Source organism: the organism of the source record quoted next, unplaced genomic scaffold, assembly GCF_019419815.1.
Source record: "Pyrus x bretschneideri cultivar Hongxiangsu unplaced genomic scaffold, Pyrus_bretschneideri_v1 Contig7, whole genome shotgun sequence".
In the NCBI taxonomy this organism is placed as follows: Eukaryota; Viridiplantae; Streptophyta; class Magnoliopsida; order Rosales; family Rosaceae; genus Pyrus; species Pyrus x bretschneideri.
Genome location: NW_025999809.1, coordinates 11389744 through 11417589, shown reverse-complemented (window position 1 = coordinate 11417589; position 27846 = coordinate 11389744). Strand labels below are relative to the sequence as shown.

At 38.2% G+C, this 27846-nt stretch overlaps 4 protein-coding genes and 1 pseudogene across 5 annotated transcripts; 3 read left to right on the top strand and 2 right to left on the bottom strand.

Annotated features, from left to right (window-relative positions):
• Nucleotides 1-545: 545 nt before the first annotated feature.
• LOC125472408 lies at nt 546-6393 on the top strand. The gene is given in 9 exon segments (XM_048573783.1): nt 546-703; nt 1121-1388; nt 1835-1958; nt 2687-3015; nt 3117-3938; nt 3940-4879; nt 5181-5434; nt 5696-5797; nt 6098-6393. Coding segments are annotated over 8 exon segments (2865 nt in total). The 5' UTR covers nt 546-647; the 3' UTR covers nt 5768-5797; nt 6098-6393.
• A 152-nt stretch (nt 6394-6545) lies between these two features.
• Nucleotides 6546-8042, top strand: LOC103951313 (annotated as a pseudogene).
• A 606-nt stretch (nt 8043-8648) lies between these two features.
• LOC103951314 (solanesyl diphosphate synthase 3, chloroplastic/mitochondrial) lies at nt 8649-15678 on the top strand. The gene is made up of 12 exons (XM_009362662.3): nt 8649-9021; nt 9117-9212; nt 9583-9663; nt 9807-9878; nt 10063-10191; nt 10623-10709; nt 11310-11381; nt 12162-12247; nt 12833-12965; nt 13204-13293; nt 14387-14488; nt 15122-15678. Exons 1-12 carry the CDS (start codon nt 8881-8883, stop codon nt 15299-15301), a joined length of 1269 nt encoding a protein of 422 aa, XP_009360937.1. The 5' UTR covers nt 8649-8880; the 3' UTR covers nt 15302-15678.
• Nucleotides 15679-16055: 377 nt separating this feature from the next.
• Nucleotides 16056-19625, bottom strand: LOC103951315. Of its 2 annotated transcripts, none has more exons than XM_048573787.1 (7): nt 18981-19625; nt 17468-18021; nt 17269-17345; nt 17113-17169; nt 16920-17009; nt 16524-16637; nt 16056-16372 (listed from the first exon to the last, which is right to left on the bottom strand). In XM_048573787.1, exons 1-7 carry the CDS (start codon nt 19466-19468, stop codon nt 16328-16330), a joined length of 1425 nt encoding a protein of 474 aa, XP_048429744.1. In that variant the 5' UTR covers nt 19469-19625; the 3' UTR covers nt 16056-16327. The 2 variants fall into 2 exon arrangements, with proteins under 2 accessions (XP_048429744.1, XP_009360938.2); XM_009362663.3 differs by having other exon boundaries at nt 16524-16700; nt 18981-19622.
• A 3886-nt stretch (nt 19626-23511) lies between these two features.
• On the bottom strand, nt 23512-27205 carry LOC103951316 (pentatricopeptide repeat-containing protein At1g62680, mitochondrial). Its single transcript, XM_009362665.3, has one exon. It carries the CDS (start codon nt 27139-27141, stop codon nt 24505-24507), a length of 2637 nt encoding a protein of 878 aa, XP_009360940.3. The 5' UTR covers nt 27142-27205; the 3' UTR covers nt 23512-24504.
• Nucleotides 27206-27846: the final 641 nt, after the last annotated feature.

Below are 27846 nucleotides of genomic sequence, written 5' to 3'. Positions count from 1 at the left end.
AAAGATCTTTACTCTTTTACTAGCACTCGTAATTATATTAAAATTCTCATTCCCCTTCATAACTTAAATTTTAGTTTATTAATTAAATAATAATTAATTTTAATAAAATATGCGCGACATAAATAAAACTGAAAAAAATTAAAATAAAAAGAAGTGAAAAAATGTTGCTACAACTCCATTTCCTCCCGGCCTAATTAGAATAATAGTCCTCGTAGAGATAGGATAGTCATAGTGAAAAGAAGAAAAAAAAATTAGATTTAAGCTCTTGCAATGCAATTTGTTAGAATTTAGGGTAAAAATTGAAAACTTTGTCAAATTTTAATTGTAAGCACTTGAGGTTAAAAGAATAAAATTAACCTCACATGTAAGCATCATGTGTTAACAATTAACAGAATTTTATTTTAGTTTCATATATGTGGTTTAAATCCTAACAGGTTTTACCACGAAAACTAATCCTAACTCTTTTTAGCACGAAAGCTATCTTTGGACTACCTTGTAGACTAATAAGCCTTTCCTCCAAAGCGGAAAAGGAAGTGAGAGTACCGTTTACGCGCCACACCACACGCATTCGGTACTTGGTATATTAAAGGAGCTGCCAGTGCGCACACTCTATCGCGTTCTCTGCTTCCGAAAAATCACCAGAAGCAATGAGAGAGGAGGTCATCAGCTCCGGAGGGAACATTGATCCTGCTCCTGCTGCCAGGTACCCTATCCTCTCTCTCTCTCTCTCTCTCTCTCTCTCTCTCTCTCTCTCTCTAAATCTCCGTCTTCGTCAAGCTTCTCGGTCTTCGTTTTCCTCCAATATCTCCTGCTGATCTAATTAGGGTTTTGCATTTGCTTGCTGTTTGGTTCGAGCTGCGAGTGTAGTGTTCCAATTTGTATCAATTTGTGCAGTTAGTGTTAGGGTTTTGGTCATTTCTGTGACGAATTGGTCGATTAGTGCCTTGCTCGGATAGTGGAGATTTCAGCTTCATTTCTTAGTGTTGCGTGATTTTCAGCTTAATTTAATTAAACGTGCTGTTCATTTTTTTGGTGAAAGAATTGATCTTTGGTCGATTAGAATTTGTTATGTGTATTATTGTTCAATTGTGGTTAAATATGTTCGCTTTGCGTATGTTAGTTCGGCGGGGGCATCGTCGCCGACTGTTCCGGCAAATGTGGGCAGTGTAGACGGGTCTATTCATGGACAAGGCTCCAAAGGAGCATCTATATCTTGTGTTGGTTCGCAACCACCGGTGACTTCTTTGAGCACCAGTGCTGGCGGTGGTGGGGGTGGGGATAGTTCTGTTTTTGGATCATCAAGGCTGTCGTGTAGACCTTGGGAAAGAGGCGACTTACTGCGCCGCTTGGCTACTTTTAAACCTTCAAATTGGTTTTCAAAGCCCAAGGTTTGAACTTTTGCTGCTATATCCATACACTCAAGTCTTTCAAATCTGAAGTCTTTCTGTACTTAATTGAGTTGTTAATACTTCCATTTTATTTTAAGTCATTTAGAACATACACACACACACACACACGCATATATACAGATACATGCATCTATAGTTATGCTGTATGTCCATTTAATATATTATTAATATTATGTTACATAAATGAAATACCTTTTTGTTGACTCATCATTTAGTAAATTTCTGCTAAATTTTTTGGTACATTTTGATTCTCATATTAAATGTTATATGCAATATATCCTTTGAAGTGAAAATATGATATTCTTGGACAACTCTTAAACGTTCAATTGTAAGCAGTCGAACATACGTTTCCCTTCATTTCCTTCCTGCAACAGGCTCAAGACAATTTCAAAGCATCTAACTTTTGCTTATGTCATTTCTTTCAGGTCATCAGTTCATTGGCATGTGCTCGGAGAGGTTGGGTGAATGTTGATGTGGATAAAATTGCATGTGAATCATGCGGTGCATCCCTTGGTTTTGCTTTGTTGTCATCTTGGACTCCTGACGAAGGTTGGCTATAGCTGTCTTAGGGGATTTCTAGTAATTTAAATTTAAAACAATGTCTTTTAAAATACATTATAATTTATATAAACCTACTTAGCCTCCATTTGTGCATGATAGACTTTTTATTTCTGATTTTACACATAAAACGCTGTGGTGTTGCTTTTGGCATGTCCATTATACTAAAAAAATGTACGAAAAATTGCTACAGTCAGCTTAGGATGACTTCTTATGTTATTAAGGCATTATATTATTTTGGTTGAAAGTTGTTTTTCGGTCTTCTACATCCATATTTATTTCACTTGCAAAATTAACATCTAAATGAGTAGCTGTAGTCCAAACTCTGGGTGCAGTTAAATTCCTTGCTTATAGTTAGGCTTCGTTGTGACCTTGTCTAAGCATCTGAAGGATGCACCCTTTGGTTTGATCCAACTGGATTTGTTTTCTGTTTTGGGATAAGTGTTTGTTTGGTTTGGTGTGGTCCTGCCACTGCTTTTAGTTGGATTTTCCTGCTGGACTTCTTGAACATCTTGCTCTATACTTCAATTTTCAGCTGTTAATAATTTCTTGTTTCTTATAAAAGAAAGTATAATGATGCTAACTTTCAGTTTTAGAATATGCTATTTCTTCTTTTTTTTATTTGATCAGAAATTGTGTTAAGAATTCAATGATATCGGCATAAGCTTGTCTATTCCTACTTTTTAAAATTTTCTTGTCCTCTTCATTTCAATGCAAAGTTCAAAATGTGGGGGATGCCTTTGTCAAGCAGCTGGATTCCGGTCACAAAGTTGCTTGTCCTTGGAGAGGAAACAGCTGCCCAGAAAGCCTGGTGCAATTCCCTCCTACCCCTCAGTCCGCTTTAATTGGGGGATATAAGGATAGATGTGATGGACTTTTTCAATTCCACTCTCTACCTAAGGTAGCTGCATCTGCAATTGAGCAAATGTTGGTTTCTCGGGGTCCGCAGGTTGATCGCTTTCTTATGGCAGGGGAAGTAGATTTTAAACCTGAAAGTATACCAGAACAGGAAAGCTCCCGGGATGGATCAATCTGTTTATATTCTCGTGTAAGAGTTATTTATAAACTTGTCTCTCTTTGTGATTTGTTGTATTGGTCAAATTAAACTGAAGTATATGTTCTTCTAATCCAGTTCCTTTCTATTATCAGGCGCAGAAGCTTATAAGTCTTTGTGGATGGGAACCAAGATGGCTTTTAAATGCACAAGACTGTGAAGAACATTCTGCCCAATCAGCTAGAAATGGATATTCTCTTGGGCCAACGTATGCCCAGGTCCATCTTTCACAAGAACCTGGACCAAGCAAGAAAGCAGTCTCTGCTTCTGCTAGGAAAGATGCTGGAAAGAGTAAAATGTTGGTTAAGGAATCTAGACGTGATCCCAGATCACCCTTACTAGATTGCAGCTTATGTGGGGCTACAGTTAGAATATTGGATTTCTTAACCATTCCTCGACCTGTGCGATTTACTCCCAACAACATTGATATTCCTGACACAAGCAAAAAATTGGGATTGATACGTGGCGCAAGTGCGGCAAGTGGAATTAGTGGTTGGGTTGCTACTGATGATGCAGAGAAAGAACAGACTGAAGACCGTGACGAAGTAGCAACAACAACTGAGGGGAGCTTGTTTCCAAAAACAGATGTTGATTTGAATCTTACAATGGGAGGAGGTTTTACTTTTAATCGGTTTGGCAGACCAGAAATGTCAGAAAACATTCAGGACGCAGATATGGGAAGGGATCTGATGATTGGGCAACCTGCAGGCAGTGAGGTTGGTGATCGTGCAGCTTCATATGAATCAAGGGGTCCCAGTTCTCGTAAGCGGAGTTTGGAAAAAGGAGGCAGTTCTGTTGATAGGCCACATTTAAGGACACAGCACGCTGATAGTGTTGAAGGAACTGTCATTGATCGTGATGGTGATGAAGTTACAGATGGTGGACAATACTCAGCTGGGCCTTCAAAACGTGCTCGTAGATTCAGATATGTTCGATACGTACTGTTCATCTGGTGCTGGTCCCAGTCATTCAATGGGTCTTGATATTTATGCTGATGCTAATAAAGTTGCTTCGTTTCCACAAGGTAGCGACCAATTTGGAATCCATTCAAATATGGATTCAGCACGTGCATCTTCAGTCATTGCAATGGATACAATCGGTCACGGTACAGATGACGACTCTATGGAAAGTGTTGAAAATTATCCCGGAGATGTTGATGATGTTCATTTCCCCACTTCTAGTACATATGGAAATCTGGACATGAATGATACATCAGAATTGAATTATAGTAATCAAGCTCAGCAGAGTGTTGGTTTCCAACCCGCGGTTGATGTAGTTATTGGGGAAATAGGTGTTAGTAGTACAAATGATGGGGAGGAAATTTTTAACACAGAAACTGTGACTGCTCAGGCCAGGGATGGTATTAGTTTCGGGATTAGTGTAGGAAGTGTTGGAATGTGTGCGAGTCATGAAGCTGAGATTCATGGGGCTGATGTATCTGTCCATAGAGCAGATAGTGTAGTTGGCGATGTGGAACCTAGAACAGAAGATGCTGAAAATCAGGGCCAGACAGGCGAATCTGCTCCAGATCCTGGACTAATGGATGAAATTGTCCCTGATGAAATAAATAGGGAAGATCCCCATGGTGATAGTCAGGAGATGATATCTCGGTCTATAGGGAGGGCTGATAGTGGCTCAAAGATTGATGGTTCTACTAAGGCTGAATCTGTGGAAAGTGGTGAAAAGATCAGTCAAAGCTTCAAGTTCGAGAACAGTGCCCACCCTTCTCTTTCATGCAATGCTAATGTCTTCTCCAATTATCGGACAACCAAGAAGGAGGTTAAAAGTGCTGGTAAATCTTCATTTACGAACAACTGTGTGTACCAAGAATCAGAGTATGCAGTTGCCAACGGGCTAGGTAAAATTTCTATTAGGGCAATTATGCATATTTGTCCATCTTTTCTCATTGTTCTTCTAGCAAAACATTTGACAAATACGAAGACATGACTTCTATTCGTTCTTGTTTTTATTTTTGAGGATTAGTATGATTTAAGACTTTAAAATTGTAATGTGATATTGTGAATGACTCCATCCTACAAAAAAAAACACACTTTTACTGCGTATTTTGCATTTATTGAGTTATACCTATAAAGGAGAATGATGTTCTGCTCAGATGTATTCATTTACTAGTATTTTGATAACTCTATTTGGTTATCCAGGACCTCCAAAAGGTGAAAGCAATTATGAAGAACCTATGGAATTTGATCCAATTGGCCATCACAACCAATTCTGCCCCTGGGTCAATGGGAATGTTGCTGCTGCTGGTGGTAGTAGCTGTGGCCCTGGTACCAGTGCTGATGCTGTTGCACTTTGTGGTTGGCAGCTAACCTTAGATGCCCTTGATGCTCTGCGTTCACTGGGGCAGGATGCAATTCAAACATTACAGTCTGAGTCAGCAGCATCTTTATACAAGGTTTGTTTCTTTACATTTACACTTTGGTGTTGTACCTACTCTGATGCTAATTAAGTACACCATATGAGTAGATGAATGCATAAAAAATGGGGTGGTGCTCCACACACCTCAATTTCCGACCGTCAGATCGAATGAATTGAAGAAGATCAAACGACATAAATTAACAGGGGGTGTGTGGATGCAGCACCCATAAAAATAACCAATCATTTGAACAATATCTTCTCGTTGCATTATACACATTGATTGCATTTGTACTTTCAGGATGATCACCAAACCCCTAGCCAGAAACTCCTTCAAAACCACTCTATAAGTCGAAGCCAGGGGCAATATTGAGAGGAGCAGTGGAGCTATTTCCAATTAAAGGTAAACATTTCACTAGAACGAAGCTCTTTTGGTAGTCTTGAAAGGATTCATGGTCATATTTCATTAGCAAACACGTGGTTTTATATCTCTGTAAATCTGCATCAAGAAGTTATGGTTTGCTGAAATGATTATTACTACCCACGAGGGTGATATCGTGGGTAGGAACTCAGTACTGTTCATAAGTCTGTAAATGGCTACTGCACAGCTAAACTGATCTGCATCTTCTATATATTACAAAGCCAACAATCTTTTTCTTTGGCGCTTTTTATTTTAATATATTTGTTCATACGTTCTTCGCAGGATCAGAAACCTCATTCAGTGTCGAAAGAAAATTGAGAGCAAAGTTTCGCTAGTTGCAACTGGAGCCGCTCCCCCTATTCCCCCTCTTTACGGTGGTGTAATTTATATAATCGCTGCAATTTTAGATGCGTTTTTGTTCTGGTAAGAATTTTAGATGCATTCTCATTCGGAGGAGTTAACTTCCTTGTCTTTACCTTATTTAAAGGTTTTTGTTTATGACTAATCGAACGGACGTGTTTGAACAATCATAATTTCCTGAATTTTGCTGTAATGTTGTTATACCGTCTTAGACTGCACATTATGGTGAACTGTGATGGTGTCAAGTGAGATTTCTTATGGGCAGTGATGGGAACCCTTACTCTGCTCGATCGATGAATAAATTTTATTCCGCGTTTATCCCATTTCGATGTTTTGGAGCATTTCGTTGTTTAGCAAATGTTGTACTCAAACACCACTAATAATTAGGGGAGGCTAGATTTGGGAAATAAATATCCGCACTCTTGTTTATTTCCGATTCGTGATTAATCCAACAAAGCCAGAAGTAAACATGGATGTGCAGGGAGAAAAAATGGTCTGTGGGAATCGCTTCCCTTTAGATTTTCATCCACTCGTTTCACTCTGTTTTCCATTGGTATGCAGCAGAAATTGGTTTGGTCTGGTTTTAATCCCCTAAAAATCTTTGAAATCCAACCTCAACCAATTAGATTCAACCAAACTGACTCCCTGTCCGCCCATACCATTAAAAACTTCCCAGCCGATGATATTCCAACAGACAAAAAAAAAAAAAAAAAAACAAAGACAAACAAACAAACTCTCTCTCCCTCCCTCTCCAAAAAAGCCATGCCATTTTCAGCAGCAGCAGCAGCTCTGCAATCATCTCTCTGCTGCTCTTCTAAATCTACTTCTATTCCCTTCAATTCCCAGGCATCATCATCATCATCTAATCTAGACACCCAATTGACTGCAAAACCAAAAAGCCTGCTCCACAAGTATCCTCTCTACACACCCACCCACACTAAACTCTCCCTCCAATTCAAAGAGAAAATCCTCTGCCTTGAAATCATGGGAGTTGTTATAGGCAAAGCCCTCTCCCAAAACCCTAATCTCCACTCCGCGACTCTCGACTCCATCCGCTCCGTCATCTCCTTCCTCCACTCCAAAGTCATCCACCAAAAGGACCTGGCCAAGATCTTTGGGATGTGCCCCAACATCCTCACCTCCAGCATCAAGTCCGACCGACCTCAACCCGGTTTTCGCTTTCCTCTCTGAAGAACTAAAAGTCCCGGACTACAACTTCCGAATGGTACATCAACAAGTGCCCTAGATTGCTTGCCTCAAGTGTGAAAAACCAGCTCAAACCAGCCCTCTCTTACCTCCAAAGACTTGGATTCAAAGACCTGAATGCCCTAGCCTACCATGACTCTGTGCTGCTGGTTTCCAATGTGGAGAGGACATTGGTCCCCAAGCTGGAGTATTTGGAGCGCTTGGGATTCCCAAGAGAGGAGGCTGTGGGGATGGTGCTGAGGTGCCCTGGATTGCTGACCTTCAGCATTGAGAACAACTTAAAGCCGAAGTTCGAGTACTTTTCGGTGGAGATGGGGAAAGGGTTGGAGGAACTGAAGGGGTTTCCGCAGTACTTTGCGTTTAGTTTGGAGAAGAGGGTAAGGCCGAGGCACTTGGAGGTTGTGGAGAGGGGAGTGGAAGTGCCTTTGCCATTGATGCTTAAGAGCACCGATGAGGAGTTTAGGGAGTTGCTCAGGGAATTAGGGGGTGGATCAGATGAGCATTAGCACTGCTCATTGTACAAGGTTATCCAAGATGTATACTTTCATCTAAGCTCCTAAATCGTTTAGTTAAGAGCGTCTTTATCATGCACCCGAGATAATGTGTTTGATTCTCCCTTCTCGACCACTAAAATTTTAATATAATTTTATTTTACTTCTTACACTCTTTCAGTTTTTAGCCGTTTGATCAAATGAATTAAAATAGATTAATCATAAAAAATAAAAAAAAATGTGTGCGGGAGGTAAAAAATGGTGAACAACACTATCTTGTTGGAGAACAATATGCAGGGTGTGGAAAAATTTATAAATTTTAAATTGCCAGTATTATGGTTTGGTGAAATTTCTACCACTAAAATATGATTTTTCATAAAAATTGGATTTGACATTAATTTATTATGACTAGCTTATTGTATGATTTAATCGAAACTCCTTACTCTTTTAAATGTAAAAATATCATTTTCTATAAAAAAATCAGTCTATCTAAAGTCCACAAATCGAGCAAGTGATGAATTGTTCTGATGATTAAGATCTTCCTATATGTAAACCCTTTTCATCTAATAAAAATAAAAATAAAAATAAAAATATCATTTGTACTACAACTACCCTTTTTTTATTTTTTATTTTTATTTTTTGGGGTTTAGGTGCACTCTTTTCCTTAAACCCTAATAGGTGCCATCCCTTCCAAGATAATTGCAACTTTTGCTGCATTATTGGCACTTAATTATGTATAAAAGTAAAACCTTGAGTAGCAAAAGTGCGCGTTTTGTTACATGCTCTGCGTGCGTTTGGCCGTCGTCAATTCGTCACATGGCTGTGGGGCTTACACATAACCCGCACACCTCGCTCCTCCCTTAGGCGTTCCTTCTTCTTCTTCCACTTTGACCCTCCTCTCCCAAAAAAAACCCAAAAATCTCTCTGAAACTCTCTCTCTCTCTCTCTCTCTCAAAGTTCGTCCCTTTTAATCGCTTTCAGTTTTACTGCGACAGAGAAAAGAAAAGTATGTTATTTTCGCGGGGATTTTCTCGGATTCAAAGAAGCAGCTTCAATGGGTTGTGTCGGTGTTTTCTTTCCCATCGCCGGGACCCGCAGTTCGTTGCCGCCAGCGCTTACTCTCTGTCGCTGAGTGATTCGACCCAGAAGGTAATTTCGCTCCGTAAATCTCTGGGATTGAAAGCTTTGGGAATGTGTTTGTATTATGTTATGTTTCAGGGTTTTGATTGGTTGTGTGTTGGTAGATTATGGGTTGCAGAGAGTTCTTTTCGTGGGGCTTGCCGCCGGTTTTCCATGTTTCGAAGCACCAAATTCACCAGCAAAGCAGCTCCGTAGTTGAGGTGAGGTTTTTGGGTATTCATATTTATGGTTATTTTTTAATTTTCCCACACGCCCATTTGGAAGTTCAATGTCAAATGTATGAAAGCATGAAAATTTCGAATTTCCAAGGTGTTATTTTTTTAATTGAATCCTGGCTGATTATGCAAAAGTTTAAGTAGTTAGTTTATGTGAGATCAGCCTCTTGAGCGAAATGTATGAGATGTTTATTGTTTCTTGTGGCCAATTACAAAGTTGGAAGTAAGTTTAACTTGTCGTCGTTGTCAAGGCTCAAAATTCTCATGTACCATTCTCTTAGAAACTTTAGTTTTCGTTTGTCATAGATAATTTTGTTTGTCCACTCTACTAATGTGCTTACATACTGATTTTCAGGAACCACTTGACCCATTCTCACTTGTTTCTGATGAACTGTCAATTATTGCGAACAGGTTGCGGGCAATGGTAGTTGCTGAGGTATATCTATTTTCTGTCTCCTTGGATTTGATTGATTTTACTCTAAGGACATACATGTTAGAGCGGAGGGTTGATCCTGATGGTTTCATAAGATTCAAATGTTATATCATATGATCATTGATCAGATTTGTTCATTATTCCAGGTCCCTAAGCTTGCCTCCGCTGCCGAGTACTTCTTTAAAATGGGGGTAGAAGGAAAGAGGTTTCGTCCCACGGTAATATAAATAGTACTATTTCATTGTTTCACTTTCTCTGTTTCACAGAATATTGTTGGAATAGATAAGTGGCTGAAGATTATTGATCTGTGACTAACATGCAAACTCTTGATCCCAACCTTATGTTTTCAGGAATTATGATTGTTGTCAAGGTTAAAAGTTACTCAATTTATTCTATACGCAGGTCTTATTGCTGATGTCAACTGCTTTGAATATCACTGTACCTGAACCTCCTGCGCAGTTGCGAGAGGCTTTGTCAACAGAGCTACGCGCAAGACAACAATGTATAGCAGAAGTTACAGAGATGATTCATGTTAGTTATACCGTTGCTAGTGATTTTGTTGGTATCGTTTTTATTTTAATATATGCTACATAGTACATATTATTTTAATATTGTTTTCTAGTGTACTAATAACATTCATCGTCTGTGGGGAACCCTAGACCAATTCATTCATGTCCTTGCAAAACTGTTTTTAATGGGTTGTTATAAATTCTTTCTGAGTTGCACTTGCTCGAATTAGAACTCTTTTTTCCCCAAAAATTTTTGGTAAGCATAAATGTATCATCTTACCTTTCCGCCCCAGCAAGTTATCTACAGTAATACTATTAACTTGGCATTTACTTGATAGGAATGGTATATGTGTTATAATGCTTAATGAGTAAGTTGTTGACATTGAGGATATGATATTGTTCTCAAGATTGAAGCCAAAAAAAGCTTGTAATGTAACTATTTTTATGTGTCAGGTGGCAAGTCTTTTACATGATGATGTATTGGATGATGCAGACACAAGGCGTGGTGTTGGTTCATTAAATTGTGTAATGGGAAATAAGGTGTGCTTTTGGTCCCTTTAAACTGGTCAAATTTCCTTTTCTTATAAGAACATAATTCATTTTGACGCATTTCTTCTTCTCTCCTTAAAAGTTACTTACATTTTAATCAAACGTATAGGGACAAATGTGTTTGTTGGAGTTTTGGAGAGTTTCTGTTATTATTTTACATACGTCTAAGAGTGCCCATATGCATCATATTTAGCATTCAAATAAGGCCCATATCATGTTCTAGTCGTTGGATAATATCCAACAATCAATATGATAAAGGCTCAGAACATGAAGGAATGGTATGTTTCCTATTAAATGCTATTTGGGACAACTGCTAGTTATGTAATTTCCATTCCTATAAGAGCTTATTTTGATGTCTAAAAGTGGAAGGGGATACATGGCTGCTGCTGATCACCCCTCCCGCTGAATGATATTAATTATTGCTAAACTGTTGAACATTTTAATAGAATGTGAGATTGATTGCAGTACAATATCAATTTTTTCCCTTTTTTCTTTCCATTATTAATAATGATTCTGCTTTGGGAACATACAAAGTTATGAATGGGTATTGTATGATATGATAGTTACTCATCTTTCCACTATTGAATGCAGTTAGCTGTTTTAGCAGGGGATTTTCTGCTTTCCCGAGCTTGTGTTGCACTTGCCTCTTTGAGAAACACAGAGGTACGGATGGATTATTATGTACTAATATACTGAGATAAGCAATAACACGTGGGACTATATTTCATGCTTTTTGGCTCATATTGTTTCTGATATTAGGGATATGAGAGACTTGGCTACAAAGGTCCACATATTCGATAAAAAAATGTTATTTAGATTTAACGCATAATCTTGATTCTTATTAGCCTATAACTAGAAAGTTTATTTGGTGGGGTCAGGCTGCAGGGAGGTGGGGGTGGGGAGGGAGTGTTGTGAGTCCCTTAATGACTGGGATTTGGGACTCAATTTGGAATGGTATATTACCAAGGTCCATACTATCTTCCAGGTCCACCTCGATGCCGTTGCTTATTATTTTTAGCACATTGCAATGTTCCATGTCATGTAAGCTACTACGAAAGATGATGGAGCAAGAATAAAGTATCTTAAGGCCATACAAGTAATACGAAAGAGCAAAATCCCTGATATATTTTATTCAATCAAATGTGTCAGCTCCTTATCTTGTCAAGCAAACCAGTTAATTTAGTTTTGCCTCCCCCTTCCTTCTTATGAACTTTCACACTCGGAGATAAACTACTGAATCAATTTTTTCATCACCAAACACGACAACCTTCAACATTATCATCCACCAGTGAGGTATGAAGGTGATCTGCCTGAAATATCACTAAGTCTGGACATGGATCCCATACCTTTTCATAGTTATATTCTCAAGTATCACAGACACAAGGATGTGCTTTCACTTCAGTTGTTTTAACATGTTTTTGCATCATTTTTGTGCATTTGTAGGTTGTATCATTACTGTCAACGGTTGTTGAGCATCTTGTGACAGGTGAAACCATGCAAATGACTACCACATCTGATCAACGTTGTAGGTACACTGCTCTGCTGCTTCTGTCATATATTTACATTTTGTTTGCTTTTTTCTATTTGCTTGATACATGATGTGAGTAGATGTTTAGGCCATGTAGTGTTTGTAAACCATTAACTCCTTAATATTTGTTCCTTTTCCCTTGAGGTAATAAACTACTATGTTATAAAAGTATATCTATAGGTGTGGCATTATTAGGTTGGGATTTGGCTTGTCTCGTCTTGTATGTAGTATGCTGCTCATCTTTATAGTTTTTTAATACATGAAAAAATTCTTGAATAATGCCACTTAGGGGTGAGAATTGGGGATTATATGGAGGAAAAAATTAAAGTTGGGGGATGTTACAACTTACAACGAAGCGTGTTGTAGAGAGAGTGGAAGTGAGAGAGACAAAATAGGCATGCATAACTCATACTTATAATACTCAATCTTCCATTTTCAAAAGCTTCAATTAGTTGAGTGTGTGCAAATCATTGTTGATATTATGTATATAAACAGATTTTTTTTTTTTTTTCTATAGATGTCTTGATTCAGGTTTCTTTAAGATTTAAGTATTGCTATTTATGATCAAATTTGGTATTCGTTGCAGCATGGAATTTTATATACAGAAGACTTATTTCAAGACTGCATCACTGATTTCAAATAGTTGCAAGGCAATTGCCGTTCTTGCTGGGCATACAACTGAAGTTGCTACATTGGCTTATGAGTATGGAAAAAATCTGGTGAGTAAGCTCTTGGAATTCTTTTGTCTAATTTTCTTGACGAGCAAGCTTAATTCTAGGATTTTTTTTATGATTTTAATAGTCATGTTCCAAACGGAAGCACTTATAGAGAAAAATAATAATAATAATTATATGCTCAAACAATGTATATTTTCCGATGGTTTTTTGACATGCATGTTCGATTGATGGGTCGATGTGCGTGCATGTGAATCAAGCTGACTAATTTTTTTTGCTTCAGGGATTGGCATTTCAATTAATAGATGATGTTCTTGATTTTACGGGCACATCGGCTTCACTTGGAAAGGGCTCTTTATCTGACATCCGCCATGTAAGTGTTGATTGGTAATGGAATATTTCTAGAGTTTTTCTATTAAAACACCATCTCTCATCTGACTTCACCCCAATTTCTTTCCACACCCCCTTAAAATTTTATATTTTAACTTCTGCTAAGTTCACCATATTTATTCCAAAAACATCCTTAAACACTAACACCACCCCCACCAACAGATAAATTACATGTTTGTATGTGTTTTAGTTGTTATCAATCCCGATTCCAATTTAACATGAATTGCCCCATTTCTAAATCAAACCCAGTGGGGAAGTCCAGATCAATCCGTCGAAAGAGAAGCCATCTCAGTAAAACTATATATTGTAATTCCGTTAATTAGAATCATTAACCAATTTGTTTTGTAACTAATTGTCTAATCACTAAGTTCAGCAGCCACCCGGATTCCTATCAAGTATGAACCCAAGTAAGTTTTATAGGTTGATGTGTAGATAAGTATGAACTCAAGTGATAGAGAAAGATGAGCGATAGAGGAAGATGCAGGTTTATTTTGTTTTTAAAAAAGATTAGGGTTTGTAGGGTCTATATAGATATATGTCCTCTTTTGTCGTTTCATACAATTAAAATTTTAAAACAAATTAGACTTAAGTAGTGGCGTGAACTTAGCTAGGATGTGGTGTTTAAATAGAAAAACCCTATTTCTTTGTTTGAACACGTGAGGTTTGTCTCTCTCTCCTGCTCCTTACTGAGCTAGGTACATCTCATGGCTGAGTTTGGTAGCTTAAAGTGAGAGTATATCTGTGTCTGTCAGCCTGAAAATGTTTTGGTTTTTCTAATTTGCAATAACAGTATTCATCTTTCATTCTTTCCTCTCTTTTCCATATTTGCATGCTCAACAAGCTTGCTTGCTTGCATTTTCTATGAAGAAAATGCATGGTGCACTTGACCTTAAGATACTATGTATTTCATGGCCAGTATTTTAGCGTGTTGAAACCTTCAGTTCATAGTAAATTGAGAGAAATCCTCAACTATTCTAAATCACGTCATGCTATGTTTTCAACTTTCATGATTGAGAGCCCCCTTACTTTTTTAGTTATTTGTCATAATTTTGTGCTACTATATAATTGTTTTGTAGGGCATCGTAACTGCTCCAATATTGTTTGCCATGGAAGAGTTTCCTCAGTTGCGTACAGTTGTTGAACAGGGCCTTGACAACAACCCTGCAAATATTGAACTCGTAAGTTTGCATAGTTTGCTTCACAAGTTTTATTACTGTAATGTTTTATTTTAGTGTGATTGTGATGCGATTTCATGATGAATGCGATCTGGTTTTTCTTTTCGTCGAAAGTCTTTCCTGCAATTCCATTATTAGTAGCTGATATTGAAAATTTGTACAGCCAATGTCCCAACTTTTCTTTTAAAATTCGACAGTTTTGACTCATTTCATTGGTCAAGAGTTTGGCATGTCAAGTGTTTGGAATTACTTCTAAATCCTCTTGGCAGACGTCAAGCATGATGTAGTAATCCCTTTAAAAAGAAATATTAAGTTTGAGAAATCCGCCACCTGATAGTGCCAAGACTGAGACTAGTCCTCAGGAAGTGCTGTTGGGGGCTAGTTTGGCGTTGTTTCAAAGAACCTGCCCATCTAAACCTGTTTCTGTCGTCCAGCTTTAGATAATGTTTCCGTTTCCTATTTTTCGCCTCATTAAATGTCCAACTCTAACCAGTATTGTTCATGCAATCTTATTAATGAGAGGTGAAAAGCAGAAAACAGAAACAATTTTTGAATGAATATGAATAGTTGAATGCAGTCGACTTAGTTTTATTGTGTTCAATTCCTGTTATTGGTTTTCATGGTATATTTCTACAGGCTCTTGACTATCTAGGTAGGAGCCGCGGAATACATAGGACAAGAGAGCTAGCCACAAAACATGCAAACCTTGCCGCTGCAGCAATAGAATCTCTGCCCGAGAGCGAAGACGAGAATGTAAGAAAATCAAGGAGGGCACTCCTAGATCTCACCCACATAGTCATTACAAGAACCAAGTGATGGAGAAGATCTGGCGCCATATTGACATAATAAGGTGTCGAAGTTCCAATTATTTGTCATTGCCCCTATATTGAACTTCATTGTCCCCATAAGAACGAGGGACGATTCGGTTTTCTTCATCATATTCTTTCAATCATTTCGTTTTCTTTTCCAAAATTTGTTACGCAGACTACATTTTGTTTTGTAAAATTCACTTTACCCTTAATTGTGTAAATTAAACTCTCGAGTAACAAATGATGTAATTGGATCGTATTCGCTCGGCTTCAAGAGTGAAGCTAGTAGCGACTTTCGCCTCTGGTTTCCGATGTTTGGAGGATGCTCAGAGTATTTTGGAGTCTTGTTTTGCCTTTCCTTGTTCTTAAAATGTTTAAATGTTATTCGTCGGCTTCTCCGAACGAAAATGGCATGCAGAACTACAGCGTCTAGAGCCTGGTGATCTCTCCAATTGTCATTGCTAGTGCTCATCTTGTTGATGCTGAGCAAGTGCAAATTTAGATGAAGGTTGTGAGAAAATGGGTTACATAAACGGGGCGAAACACCAAGCGGCCAACTACTACAATCCATGTGTAATCGTTAGTAGCGGTGTACCCGTGTCATATAATTCATTCCTCCATGCAGGAGGCCAAGGTTTTGTCTGGGGTTATATGCGTGGTCCGTCCGCTGGTAGTTTCTTAGAATTTCTCCTTGCGAGACCACCTTTCTAAATGATGATTGTACATGTCAAAGCGCACCCCATCAACAAATGTAATCAAAGTTAAAGAACATTGAGTAGAAATATGATTTTCTCAACACGTCTGGATGGTCCGGACAGGACGGGACTTTGTATGAGAGTCAAAAAGGGACTCAAAAATAAAATATACAGATACAAAAAACCAAGCGTAATTAATCGAACAAATTAATGTACATATTTTTCACAAGAAAAGGATAGCGACCGAGTTTTCATACAAAGTTGCTGATGCTTATTCTTCACTTGCAACCTTGGAGTAAAAAATGAGTTCAAAAGGCATAAGTAATTCAGATCATCCACTAAATAATGAATACATCTTTGGAGATGAACACAGCCCATGCATCCTACAGTTCCCACATCATTACTTGTCAGAATTAGTCTAATTGTTCTTTGTTAACAATTAGGGTTAGTAATTTATCCCTCGAGGCGGGGGGCTGTTTTTCAAAATGGACCACGAGGTTTTAGTTCTCGATAGATAACCAAATATTTATTTACCTGGAGGATGGTGAAGGCCTTTTCAGCAATATATTTTTGAGCAGATGTTGCTCCTCTTTGTTGCAGTTTGTCTGGGTGGAGGCACAGCCTTGCTTTCTGATAGGCTTTCTTCACCTGTGAACTTTCTATTAGGCTTGTCAATGGAATTGCATACCATCCACTGTTGGGCCATACAATCTGATCCCCAGTCAACACCACACAAAACAAACCATGTAACGTGAACTATCAGTGGCCGATCCTCCTTACAGATTAATCAGTGTTTGATCCGCATGCATAAATGTTTTCAGTTGTGCTTTCAATAAGTTACATATTCGCACGTAAGAAGAAACAAATCTTTATCTGTAAGGAGCCGTGCAGTATTAATTATTCAAAGTAAATCCAAAGATCTTTACTTACATGGTGTAGCGTCGAAAGCAGCATACGAATGTTGGATTCCTTACCAGATGACCATAACCTTATGTCTTCATCCAAGAGCTCCAATTCCAACTGTAATAATATATAAGACACAAAGCATTGCTCAAACTTATGGTATAATTATTCCAAGTACAAATTTATGCAGCAGAATATCATGCAAGAAGAGAGAGCTTACATCTTTATCTGAAGGTTTCCTTTCGTCTTCAGTTATCCATGTCCTTTCCTCTTCATCCTACCCAACAAGTCGATGTTGGAAAAATGATAAATAATGTATATATACACGTAGAATACAGTTCGCCCCATGCCTTCAAGATTAACCAAAATAATTTACCTCTGGAGATTGAGTCAATTCAAGAAGTAGTTCATCTCGCTGCTGATGATCCGAGTACTCATCCACATTAGGCCTACCTAAATGATCCATATATATATATATATATATATTATATGTAGTTAGTACTCAAGCATAATTTGAAATTCCAGGGTTTAGGGTTCAAGGTTTCGGGTTTAGTTTAGAGAGTAACAAAAATCACCTTCATCCATCGACTGCTGATTGTCTCGTTGTGTCGAGTTCTCTTCTTTCTCGGAATTACTATGTGTTTGAAACTTCTCTTTAGCCCATGCAATTGCTTCTTCAATACCAACTGCGTCTTCTCTTTGCTGATCAGAATTGATCTCAATCACATAAGAGCTCATCACTTCATCATCATCTTCTTCTTCTTCTTGTTCCAATACCCCCACTTCTTTCTCCTGCAAAACGCTATCCCAAATCCCGGATTTAATCTCATGTTCTTGGCAGAGTGAAGAGACTGCTGAGGATGGTGAGGGGAGCTCCAGATCATCCACAGGTAATTTGACACTTCGACGCGAATTGGGTCCAATACTAATGATTTCTGGGGACAAGACCTTCCTTGTGAATCCGAAATTGTTGGAGCTCCTGAACTTTTCATCATATAATTTTTCCAGGACTTGGTTTTCATTGAAGGAAAGAGGGTTGCAATGCATAGCTGATGTGCCTTGTTTCTTTGGGTGTTCATTTGTTGGCTTCATAGTTGATGAGTTCCATCTACATGGTACATTTAGTGGTCTGTAGAAATCAAGAATATGTTGGGTTGAGAAAACTCATTGATAATTGGATTACTAATTTTTTTTTAAAGATAAATTGGATCTTAATCTTCTGATTAAAAGTAGAGAATTTTAACGAAAAACTCTTGGTACTGTTCATTTTAACAAAAAACCACATTTTTTACACTAAAAAGTCAATCCTGGTATAATTCACTTTACCTTTTACTTTGTCATTATCGTTAAAACTCAAAGTTTCAAACCATTTTAGTTTTCTTTTAAAAATAATGCTGCCACTTAGTACTACAGTCTAATAATATTCTTCTTCACTTGTAAGTAAGAGGTCTTAAATTCAATTCTCGCCAAAGGTGAGTTTGAACCACATTATTGCTAGCTCATTGTGAGGTTAAGCCCACCCCTCCCCTTGCCTAATGTGAGCTAAGTCCACCCCTCCCTCTTAGTGTAGATAGTAGATACTATCGTTTGTTAAAAAAAATAAAAAAAAAATAAAAAAAAAAGCAATGCTATAGATGACACATTTTTGTACTGCGTCTGAATGCCAAATGATGGATACTGCGATAAAAGTATTAAGATTTAATTGACGTAACATGTACACATTGCTTAACAGAAAAGAAAAAAAGTGTTTAAAATGTTTTAACTTAGTTAACTTGACCCAAATGTTAAAATATTTTAGCTATTTTATCCAACCAAAATCTTAAATTTACTTGGGACCAACCCAATAAATCCAAGGCATAAATAAATTAAAAAACACTAATAATAATTCATAAGAATAGTTATTTTTTTATTTAAAATCCAAATATTTTGGCCAAAAACAAGATTTAAATACCCTTAGTATTTAACCAAATTCAAGGCAGAATGAGTGCAAATATAAAGCAATGTCAAGGGTATAATCGTCAAACTAAATAACAGCGGCAAAAACAGTTGGCCGTACCGCGAACTGACACATTCACTACAGCAAACTACCTGAGCTTCGAAGCGAAGGAGGAGAATGCCACGTCATCTCCGATGACCGGCCGGAGAGGACTCAGCTCCTCGGAGCTCAGCACCGAAGACGAGTTCGATTTCGCCTTCGAATTCGGCCTCGAGCGCTCTCTCGACTTCCGCTGGCGGCCATCGTCGTCCGATCCAAAAATATCACAATAAAACCCCTCGTTCCTCGCCGGAATTCTAAACGCCGGCAAGCTTCCCCCTCTATTCTTCGCCGTAGAGCAGAAATTCGGCGGCCGGAAAATCTCCTCGTATAAGGAAGTCGAGCCACGGGAGAGTTGGCGCAGAAGTACGCTCCGCGGCGGTCCGCCGAATACGTCGGCATAGTCGTCGGGATCAAGGGTCATATGGGAGTCCTTGGCGGCCGCGGCGGCAAATATAGAGCGCGTGGAGGCGTGCTCAGCGGAGCGCCGCCGCGGGAGGCCCGGCATTAATCCCATGCGCATGCGCCACGACTCGTCCATTTTAGTCGGAGAATTTATGTGCGGAAGAGAAATTAACTTGGAGAAATTATGATGTGTGTTGTTTTGATATATACAGAAGAAGGAAGAAGAGATCGTATGATATACATGATATGAAGAAATGGAACTTTGTGACAAAGTTTCCCACTTTTTTATATTTTGGATGGGGTTAGTTGGGCCCTCTAATTTCTTTATGAATGTGATAAGTTTTGTGATGATTTGAAATGTTGATGATGGAATGTGTTACTATGAATTCTACGTCGGAAAAATGAGAGATTTTGCATATGAAGTTTTTGGGATATTTTTTATATTATCAATTAATTTTATGGTGAAGTTTTAATTTTCTTTTGTGGAATTAGAGCAGTTGTTTCATGTTTGAAACTCAACGGTCACACGTGATCCACGTTAACCGATTCATGTTGTCTATGTGTTAGGCTTCCAAATTCATCACACATGAAGGAGGTGCACTTAGAGTACTAAATCTCTCATCGAGAAAAGAAACGACATTGCATGTGTTTATAAGTAATTGGGCTACTGATTGGTTTTATGATGAACTGAAACCTCAACGTTCTTTCATAGTATTAAAGCATGTTATCCCATGTGTGAAGCCTAATGGCTACACATGCTCCACATCACACAATTTGTGTTATCTATGAATTAAATTTGAAAATTTGTCACACGTAAAAATATCCTAAACCCTAAACCCTAAAACCTCAATTTTCTTCAAAATGTAACGTGTGAAGGATAGTGTGAGGCATAACCTAGGCTCATTGCTTCTCTGGAGATTATAGGGGAGTTTGGTTGATTTCGTAGGGAAAAATGATTTCTACAGGCTTTTTTTATATTTTCTTTGTACATATTTATTGATTTTTTTTAATTATATAATTCAAAAGTCGAAGGTAAATAAGATACGCAAAGAAAGAAAAAAATCATTTCTTAAGGGGTTTGCAATTCATTGCTTAATTTGTCCCCACAAAGATCATCCAAGGTCATTTTTTATCAAACTTTTCTTTTTGGATTTTGGGTGAGTTTTATGCTTATGTTTGTTGAATCCCACTATTTTTGTATCTTTCCTAACCTAACGCCTCTGGTTGGTAAGTGATTCCCTTTGCTAAAATAAATTAATTTCTAACTAATTAATATCAAGTAAGTGAGAATTTAGGATTCGACTTTGAGTTGGGTAAACCTCAAAAGCCAATTGTACTATTTAGGTATCAAACTCATTACCAAGTGCGTTAAACCTGAAACCTTCAACTTCAAGTGAAGAATATCATATCACTAGATCATAGAGTTAGTATGAGTATGCCCTGCTTTGATATATGGTTTTGTTGCGTATTTAGGGATTAGCTTAAAATGACATTTTTAGTGTCTAATAACAACTCTCTTCAATAAACATAAAATGAAAAGGTTTGTTGAGTGTTGACGTAGATAGCTATCTAGCTTAACGAGAAAAAAACTGAGTAAGGATTGTCCAATACATCATTTGTAAGACAATTGTTGTTTAAGTATGATATTCTTTGTATTGTATGATTCTCGTGAATCTCATCAACTTCGTATAATCTTAATTAATATGAAAATTATCGAAATAAAAAGAACATATCAAAAATTTACTCTAACTTAACTAATTATTTTTTAAAAAGGGTTCCTTAGTTTCTGTCATCAGATGTCTTAAACTCACTCTCCAAGGGCAATAGTAGTTGACAATGCATGCATGGTGGAATGTACACTTTTGACTATGCTAGTACAAAACTTGGTATGTATAAGTGCAATTTCAAAGTCTCAGTTCGGTTTATGAAGAGTGAACAAAACCCAATCATATGATACCACTTACTATATGTGTCTTATGATTTATGCTAATAATTAAACAAAGAATTAACTTCAAAGTTAATTATCAATCAAGGAGAAATTTTTCATTGTGCCGGAAACACTGTCTAATACTGTGATACACCAAGCGTCATAATACAATTGGTTGGAATTTTTTTTTTTTTCAAGTTTTCAACCAATTGTATATTACACTTGATGTAACGCTCTATATTCCTAGCACATTAAAAAGTCTGTCCCACTCAAGAGATGAAGGAAAGAGAAGTTTAGAACAAAAAAAAAAAATGAAGTGTGGATAATAATTGACTAATATTCTCGTTCAACATCAAAGATTTGTTGTCATGTATGATTAAAAAAATATGAGTCACAGGGGGAAGGGAATGGACTATTGGAATAAAATAATTAAAGGAAAGAAATCATGCAAAGCACTTTGATGCCCCTTTTTACCACTTTTTCCCTTTTCGCATTGCATATGGGGTTCAACAATGAATTCTTGGTTCTTGTAGTGGGGTGCATTTCCTGCCAATTATTCCAAGTTGATTTCGTTGGCTTGAGAATCTTTCTAAAAAATTTGAGACTTTTGGCCTCATGGGAGAGTTTCGTTTGTTTAATTTCATAAGATTTATAGTCAACATACATGACTGAAAGTAGAATGATTCTATATTAACTGCATTTTCTTTAATTTAGACTTGTCGTCAATGTAAAATTTGATATTGTTGATACTGAGAACTTATAGACATAGTTATCGACATGTGATCGATTCAACTGTCAATGTGTGGTCGCATATGATCGATTCAACAAGAAAGGAAAGAAATTGGTTATTTAGTTAGTGTCTTCAACGACGGAGTTGGAAATTTTTCACCGGGTGGGCTAACTTAAAGATTTAAATCTTTATAAATAAAGAAACTTGATACTATATTTTTTACAGTATCAGCTAGCTTAAGAAAATTTTCACAAGGTGAGCCACTTTCGTTATTCAAACAAATTCAAACTTGTACATGTACAAGAAACAATGAGAAAAAAGATGTGAGAAAAAGAGATGGTTTGTAAATTGTATTATATAATTAAACCAAGAAAATTCAACTCAGTGACTAAATATATGGTGGGCTACTTTCGAAAATCAATAAAAATTTCATGTAAAATTTTTATTTTCTACCAAAAGCTACCTGGGCTACAGCCCAGGGTAGTCCTTATGTGGCTCCGCCGATGAGTGAATTTGAATGTAGAGTGACTTGCCTGCAACGGAAATGCACACCCTTCTGTGTGCCATCTCGCCAAGAGTGAGAAGACACGGAAGGGGTCTTAACCTATTGTAGGTACAGTAATCTCAGCAGTCCTTTGAAGGGCCACCTTCAATCGATTTTAATATTGGAGGCACAATAATGTCAGAGTCTTCAAGCTTCATCAATTATGTGCCCCTCAATTATTCTAGTGCTCACTGTAAACAACTTGCTGAGTTGATCACACATATGGTCGTCAGTTTTGCTGCGAAAACTCTGCAATGCAACGGCATGTGGGATGCATCGCTGCAGTGGACGTTCGTAGTTCCTGTGCATCACTTACACCGGTGTACTGTAGGAGACGTCTTGCTGTCTAGTGTGTCAAGTTCTGCAGCATCACTTCTTTTGAAGTACTTCAAACGGAAAAATAGTTGAAAGATCAGATGCCATTATCTCGTTCAGTTTCGTATTACATCGACAAGAGAAGCAGCAATCGGGCTGGCCAGGCACGAAAATATGAAACATCAATGAAAGTAAATTCATCAATCCAAGAGAAACATCTCCAGAAAAAAGGAGGAAGAAGAAGCAAACGTACTGGTGCAGACGTAGTGCACACACGATTACTGACTGTTACGTTGGAAAAACCCGAAAAAACCAAAAGCTACGCTCTGATGATTTTATGCATTATGCATGTAACATATGGACTTTTTCTTGCGTAATCAGTAATTTGTTCCCCAATGCAAGCAGCATCCAAGGAAATGAATGAAAATATGTAAGGGCCAAATCAAGGCAGTACATACTACACACTACACACTACACACTACGAAACAAACGTTTGTGCATTCTTAGGGACAAATATACGGTAGACTGGACACGTTTCACAACAGTATCCACAAGACAGGCATACTTCCAACAAGAATGAACTCAGTCTCAGATATTTTACATGGCAGGAGACGACGTGGGCAGAAACTGAACGCAAAGCCAGTGTTTTAGTTCCACAAGTTTCAACAGGTACCTCAAATAATGCACTAATCAACATACTACTGCTACAGAAGTTTAAGAATATACAGCGGCAGTAAACAAAGACTACTCACAGAGCTGAATGAGATACTAAGCTGCTTATGCATGCAACAGTAGAATCTTTGGCAGCGGATGGGCTGTCCTCGATGAAGCAGACATTGTTTTATCTCTTCAAATAATGCAAAAGTGAAGCCCCACAACATAGTTGCACTGAACGTCGATATTCAATAATGAGATAACGTTTGATGGGTCACAGTAAAGAAGAAACCAGTCTGTTGCAGCCGGGAAACCCTTTTGCTTGATCGAGACAAAAAAATCAACGGATCCCTCTTCAAAACTAAGTCACATATCGCCTAATCTCCGCTAATCAGCTCTTAGGAGTTGCACCATTATGAGAAGTTTGGTTCCATTTCTTGTGGAATCTCATATTCCGTTCACTGGAAAAAAGATCTGCATCAACTTTTAACCACATAAGCTTCCTTTGTTTCCAAACATTGTAGTTTCCATTTGCTAGGTGCTCGAAGTTATTCAGAGTAAATTAAACACTCAAACGAAGCCATTCACCGAAAGCTCACAAAAGCAAGTCTCTGAAAGCACCAGCTGTGGAAGATACATGTAGCTCCATTCTTGCGAGGGCCACAAAATTGTGGATTTAGTTTTCTTACTGCAATTGCATAAGGGACATAGAAGCTCTATGGTTAGTGCATACGCCTCTCTTGACTAGTTCACCGGGGTCAAGTAAACGACTTCCCTATCCAAGGCCATACTCTATTACATTTCATGAATATACAAGATAAGTTCACATTCTCCAAATAGAGAAAGAATGCTAGGAAAATACGGAGTCCAATATACAATCGAGAAACCAATAAAGAAAAGAAGGCCCTACCATACTAAAGCCCTTCATGACAGAACATCAGCAGATGATGCTGTATGGAGAGAAACGATACTTTTTGCAGTCTGATCTCAGAACAGTTCTCTTTAGCTTTGCAAATGTTCCTGATGTTGGTTTGATATGCATCCACGCTCAACAAAACGTAACATTAGGTTGTCTGCCTCTTTGGAGTTTCCATCTAACATCAGTCTCTTGGTCACCTTCTCACATAACTTTAAATCAGGAATAAGATTCCGGTTGAACATTCGACAAGCCACTTTGTATGCTGACAGAGGATCCCCATTTCTTAAATAACCACCCATAAGAGAATGGCACGTCTTAGCATCGACTCTAGAAGCTGTTCTCAACACCTTACCTAATAGTTTATCAGCCTCCTCAAGGTTCCCAAAACTACAAAGCTTCTCAATCACTTGATTATATGCTGTTTTGCAATTTTGTCTTAAGAACATCTTCTCCAATAATTGTAATAACTCGTCCACCTTACCCATTTGACAATACCAGTGGATGACTGTCCTGTATGTTACTGGAGTCGGATCCAACCCTTTTCCCAGCATCTTCTTCATAAGTTCGGTTGCCTCTTGTATTCGACCATTCTTTCCCAACGCATGGATCACTGTTGTATAAGTGACCGTGTCTGGGTGTTTGTTGCTCAGATACATGTCATCAAGCAATGACAACGCAGCGTCCAAGTCATCCTTTTGACAATATCCATGAATCACAGTTGTAAAATTTACAACATTAATTGCACATCCCTTACTTAGACACTCCTCCATGAAACGTTTAGCCTCGGTTATCTTCCCTTCTCGGCAAAGAGACTGAATTAGTAAATTAATTTCGACTGGGTTCGGGAAAAAACCCTTATTAACCATCTCTCTGACGACATCACAAGCCTCAACTAACTTCCCTTCCCTACGGAACCCATGCATCACAACACTATAAGTGATGCCATTCGGAGTCCACCATTCTTCCTCGCTCACCTTCATCATCTCTCTTGCCTCTAATGAGTTTTGACTACGACAAAGCCCATTTAACAAGGCTGTATATGATACGGTATTAGGCCTGCAACCATGCTTGTACATGTGTTGAAGCATCTTTTTAGCTTGATCCACCTTCCCAAGTCGGCAATACCCATCAAGAACAGCAGTGTATGTTACAACATCTGGAGTGCAACCTTTTGAGAACATTTCATTCACAATTTCTTTTGCCTTATCAATCCTACTGTCCTTACAGAATGAATGAACAATTGCACTATACCCAACCTTATCAAACCGAAGTCCCCTCTCTTCAGCTTCCCTTAAAAACTCAAGAGCCTCGTCTCCATAACCGTGCTTAGAAAGCACATGGACAAGATTATTATAAGTGACCTGGTCCGGTAACAATCCACTGTCCTTAATCATCTTCTCCATCAATCCCCTCACTTCTTCGACCCTATTCTCCTTACAGAGGAAACCCATCACAGTATAGTAACTAACTTTATCCGGCGCGCACCCTCTTTTCGGCATTTCATCAATCAGCTCCAATGCATCCTGGACGCGATGCACATCACAATACCCCTTTATCAAGCAATTATAAGTGACAACATCTGGTGTAATTCCAACAAGTTGCATCCTTTCCAACACCCTCAAAGCCTTCTCCAACTTACTCCCCATCACCAAAACATGAATTGCAGTGTTGCACATTGACACATTAAGCTCAACTCCGGCCTTCTGCATCAATGTCAGCACACGCAGGGCATGCCTCAACTTGCCCGCCCTGCTATAAGACACCATCACACAACCAAAAGCTTCAGGGCTACGCTCAATTCCTCTACGTGCCATAAGACGGAGAACCCTCTTAGCACCTTGACACAACTTAGTCTTGCTTAACACATCAAGCATTGCATAGTACACAACTGGGTGGTGCTTATACCTCCACTGCCTATCAGCCCAATAGAAAAACTTCAAAGCAACTCTCTCATCACTCTGAGACTTCAACACGGCGCAAACTTGCCTCGGCTTCAAGCTTCTTAACAAGTTCTTTAATTCTCCTTCAAGCTTAGGGCTCCAACCTGACCTAAACTCAATTAACCTACAAACCTCTCTCACCAATGGATGCCTGAATTCCTCTTCATCTCCATCAACTCTCCCAAAGTTTTCGCCTTTTTCGTGAACCCGATTCGACGAATCCAACACCGTTAAATCCCCATCACCACCACCACCACCACCACCACCGTCATCATCCTCGTCACCGCTACTCTCTTCTTCTCCACCATCAGACCCTTCAATGTCATCAAAAATACCAAACTTTTTACTCTGATCATTATCGCAATCATTCTTCCTACTCCCTAAGAGACTCAAATCCCCGAAATTTTCAGAACCCATTTTCCTAGCTCTATCATACCCATTACTTGAATCTCCAATACCATCAATGTCAAAAGAACGAGCTTTGAATTCAGAGCTAAAATCAGAACCTGGGTCGGAATTTCTCGAGGAAAACGATGAGAAAAATGCAGCGAGCTCGGCGAAGATCAATGGGTGCCCAGAAAAATGGCTAGTGGGCTCACAGGCAAGCGCCTTTCCGGTAATAGAGTTATGAGGTCCGACGCAAGTTCCAACAGTTCTAACGCAACGGCTACGACCAGAAAGCATTGCAGTTGCCGCAGAAGCTCTGAAATGTGAAGAAAATACGAATGGAAACAATCTGAGATGAATGAGTAGAAATGGGGTTTTCGTTTGGGTGTTCATTGTGGAGGAGGAGGAAAAAGCGGCGTGCACGGGCGGGACGACGGCGTATCAATGGTGGGCTATTGTCTCACTCTCAACCCAGGCCCGTCCACAGCAATAGCTATATTCTTTTGAGCCCATATATCGTTTTACGTTTCCCTTCAAGGGCATATTTAGCAGGCAGGTTAGGATGCGATCAATTAAAATAAATTTGAGTCTTTGTTGTTATTTGATGCAAGTAAACAACATTATGGATGAGATACCATTTTAGATTTCTAATCCAAGGTAACAAGGGTTTTGTAACCCGTTGCTCAACATGGATTGCAAGTACATAATTTATTTTATCCAACTCATCAAACGGTCCTAAAAGTTTTTACAACCCACTATTCCTGTTTTCTAAAGCAAAAAAAAAACAAAAAAGAAAGATGGCTGAGTTACAGAAGTGACATTCAACGGATCTTTAAACCATACATATCAAAATAATTTTAATTACAATATAAAAATTGATTTTAGTTATGACTTTATTAGTTTGTTGAAATTTAATATAGTGAATTTGTCTTGTTATCACATTGATTTATCTTCTTTTTTTTTTTTTCTTTATTGCAGTATTTAGATTAAAATCTCTTTGTCCTCTTCAACAGTAACAGAAAAGAAAAAGTTAATTTTTTAATGCGACATAATAACGTGATATCAAACTCGCTATTTTTCCATTCATATTTTTCCAAC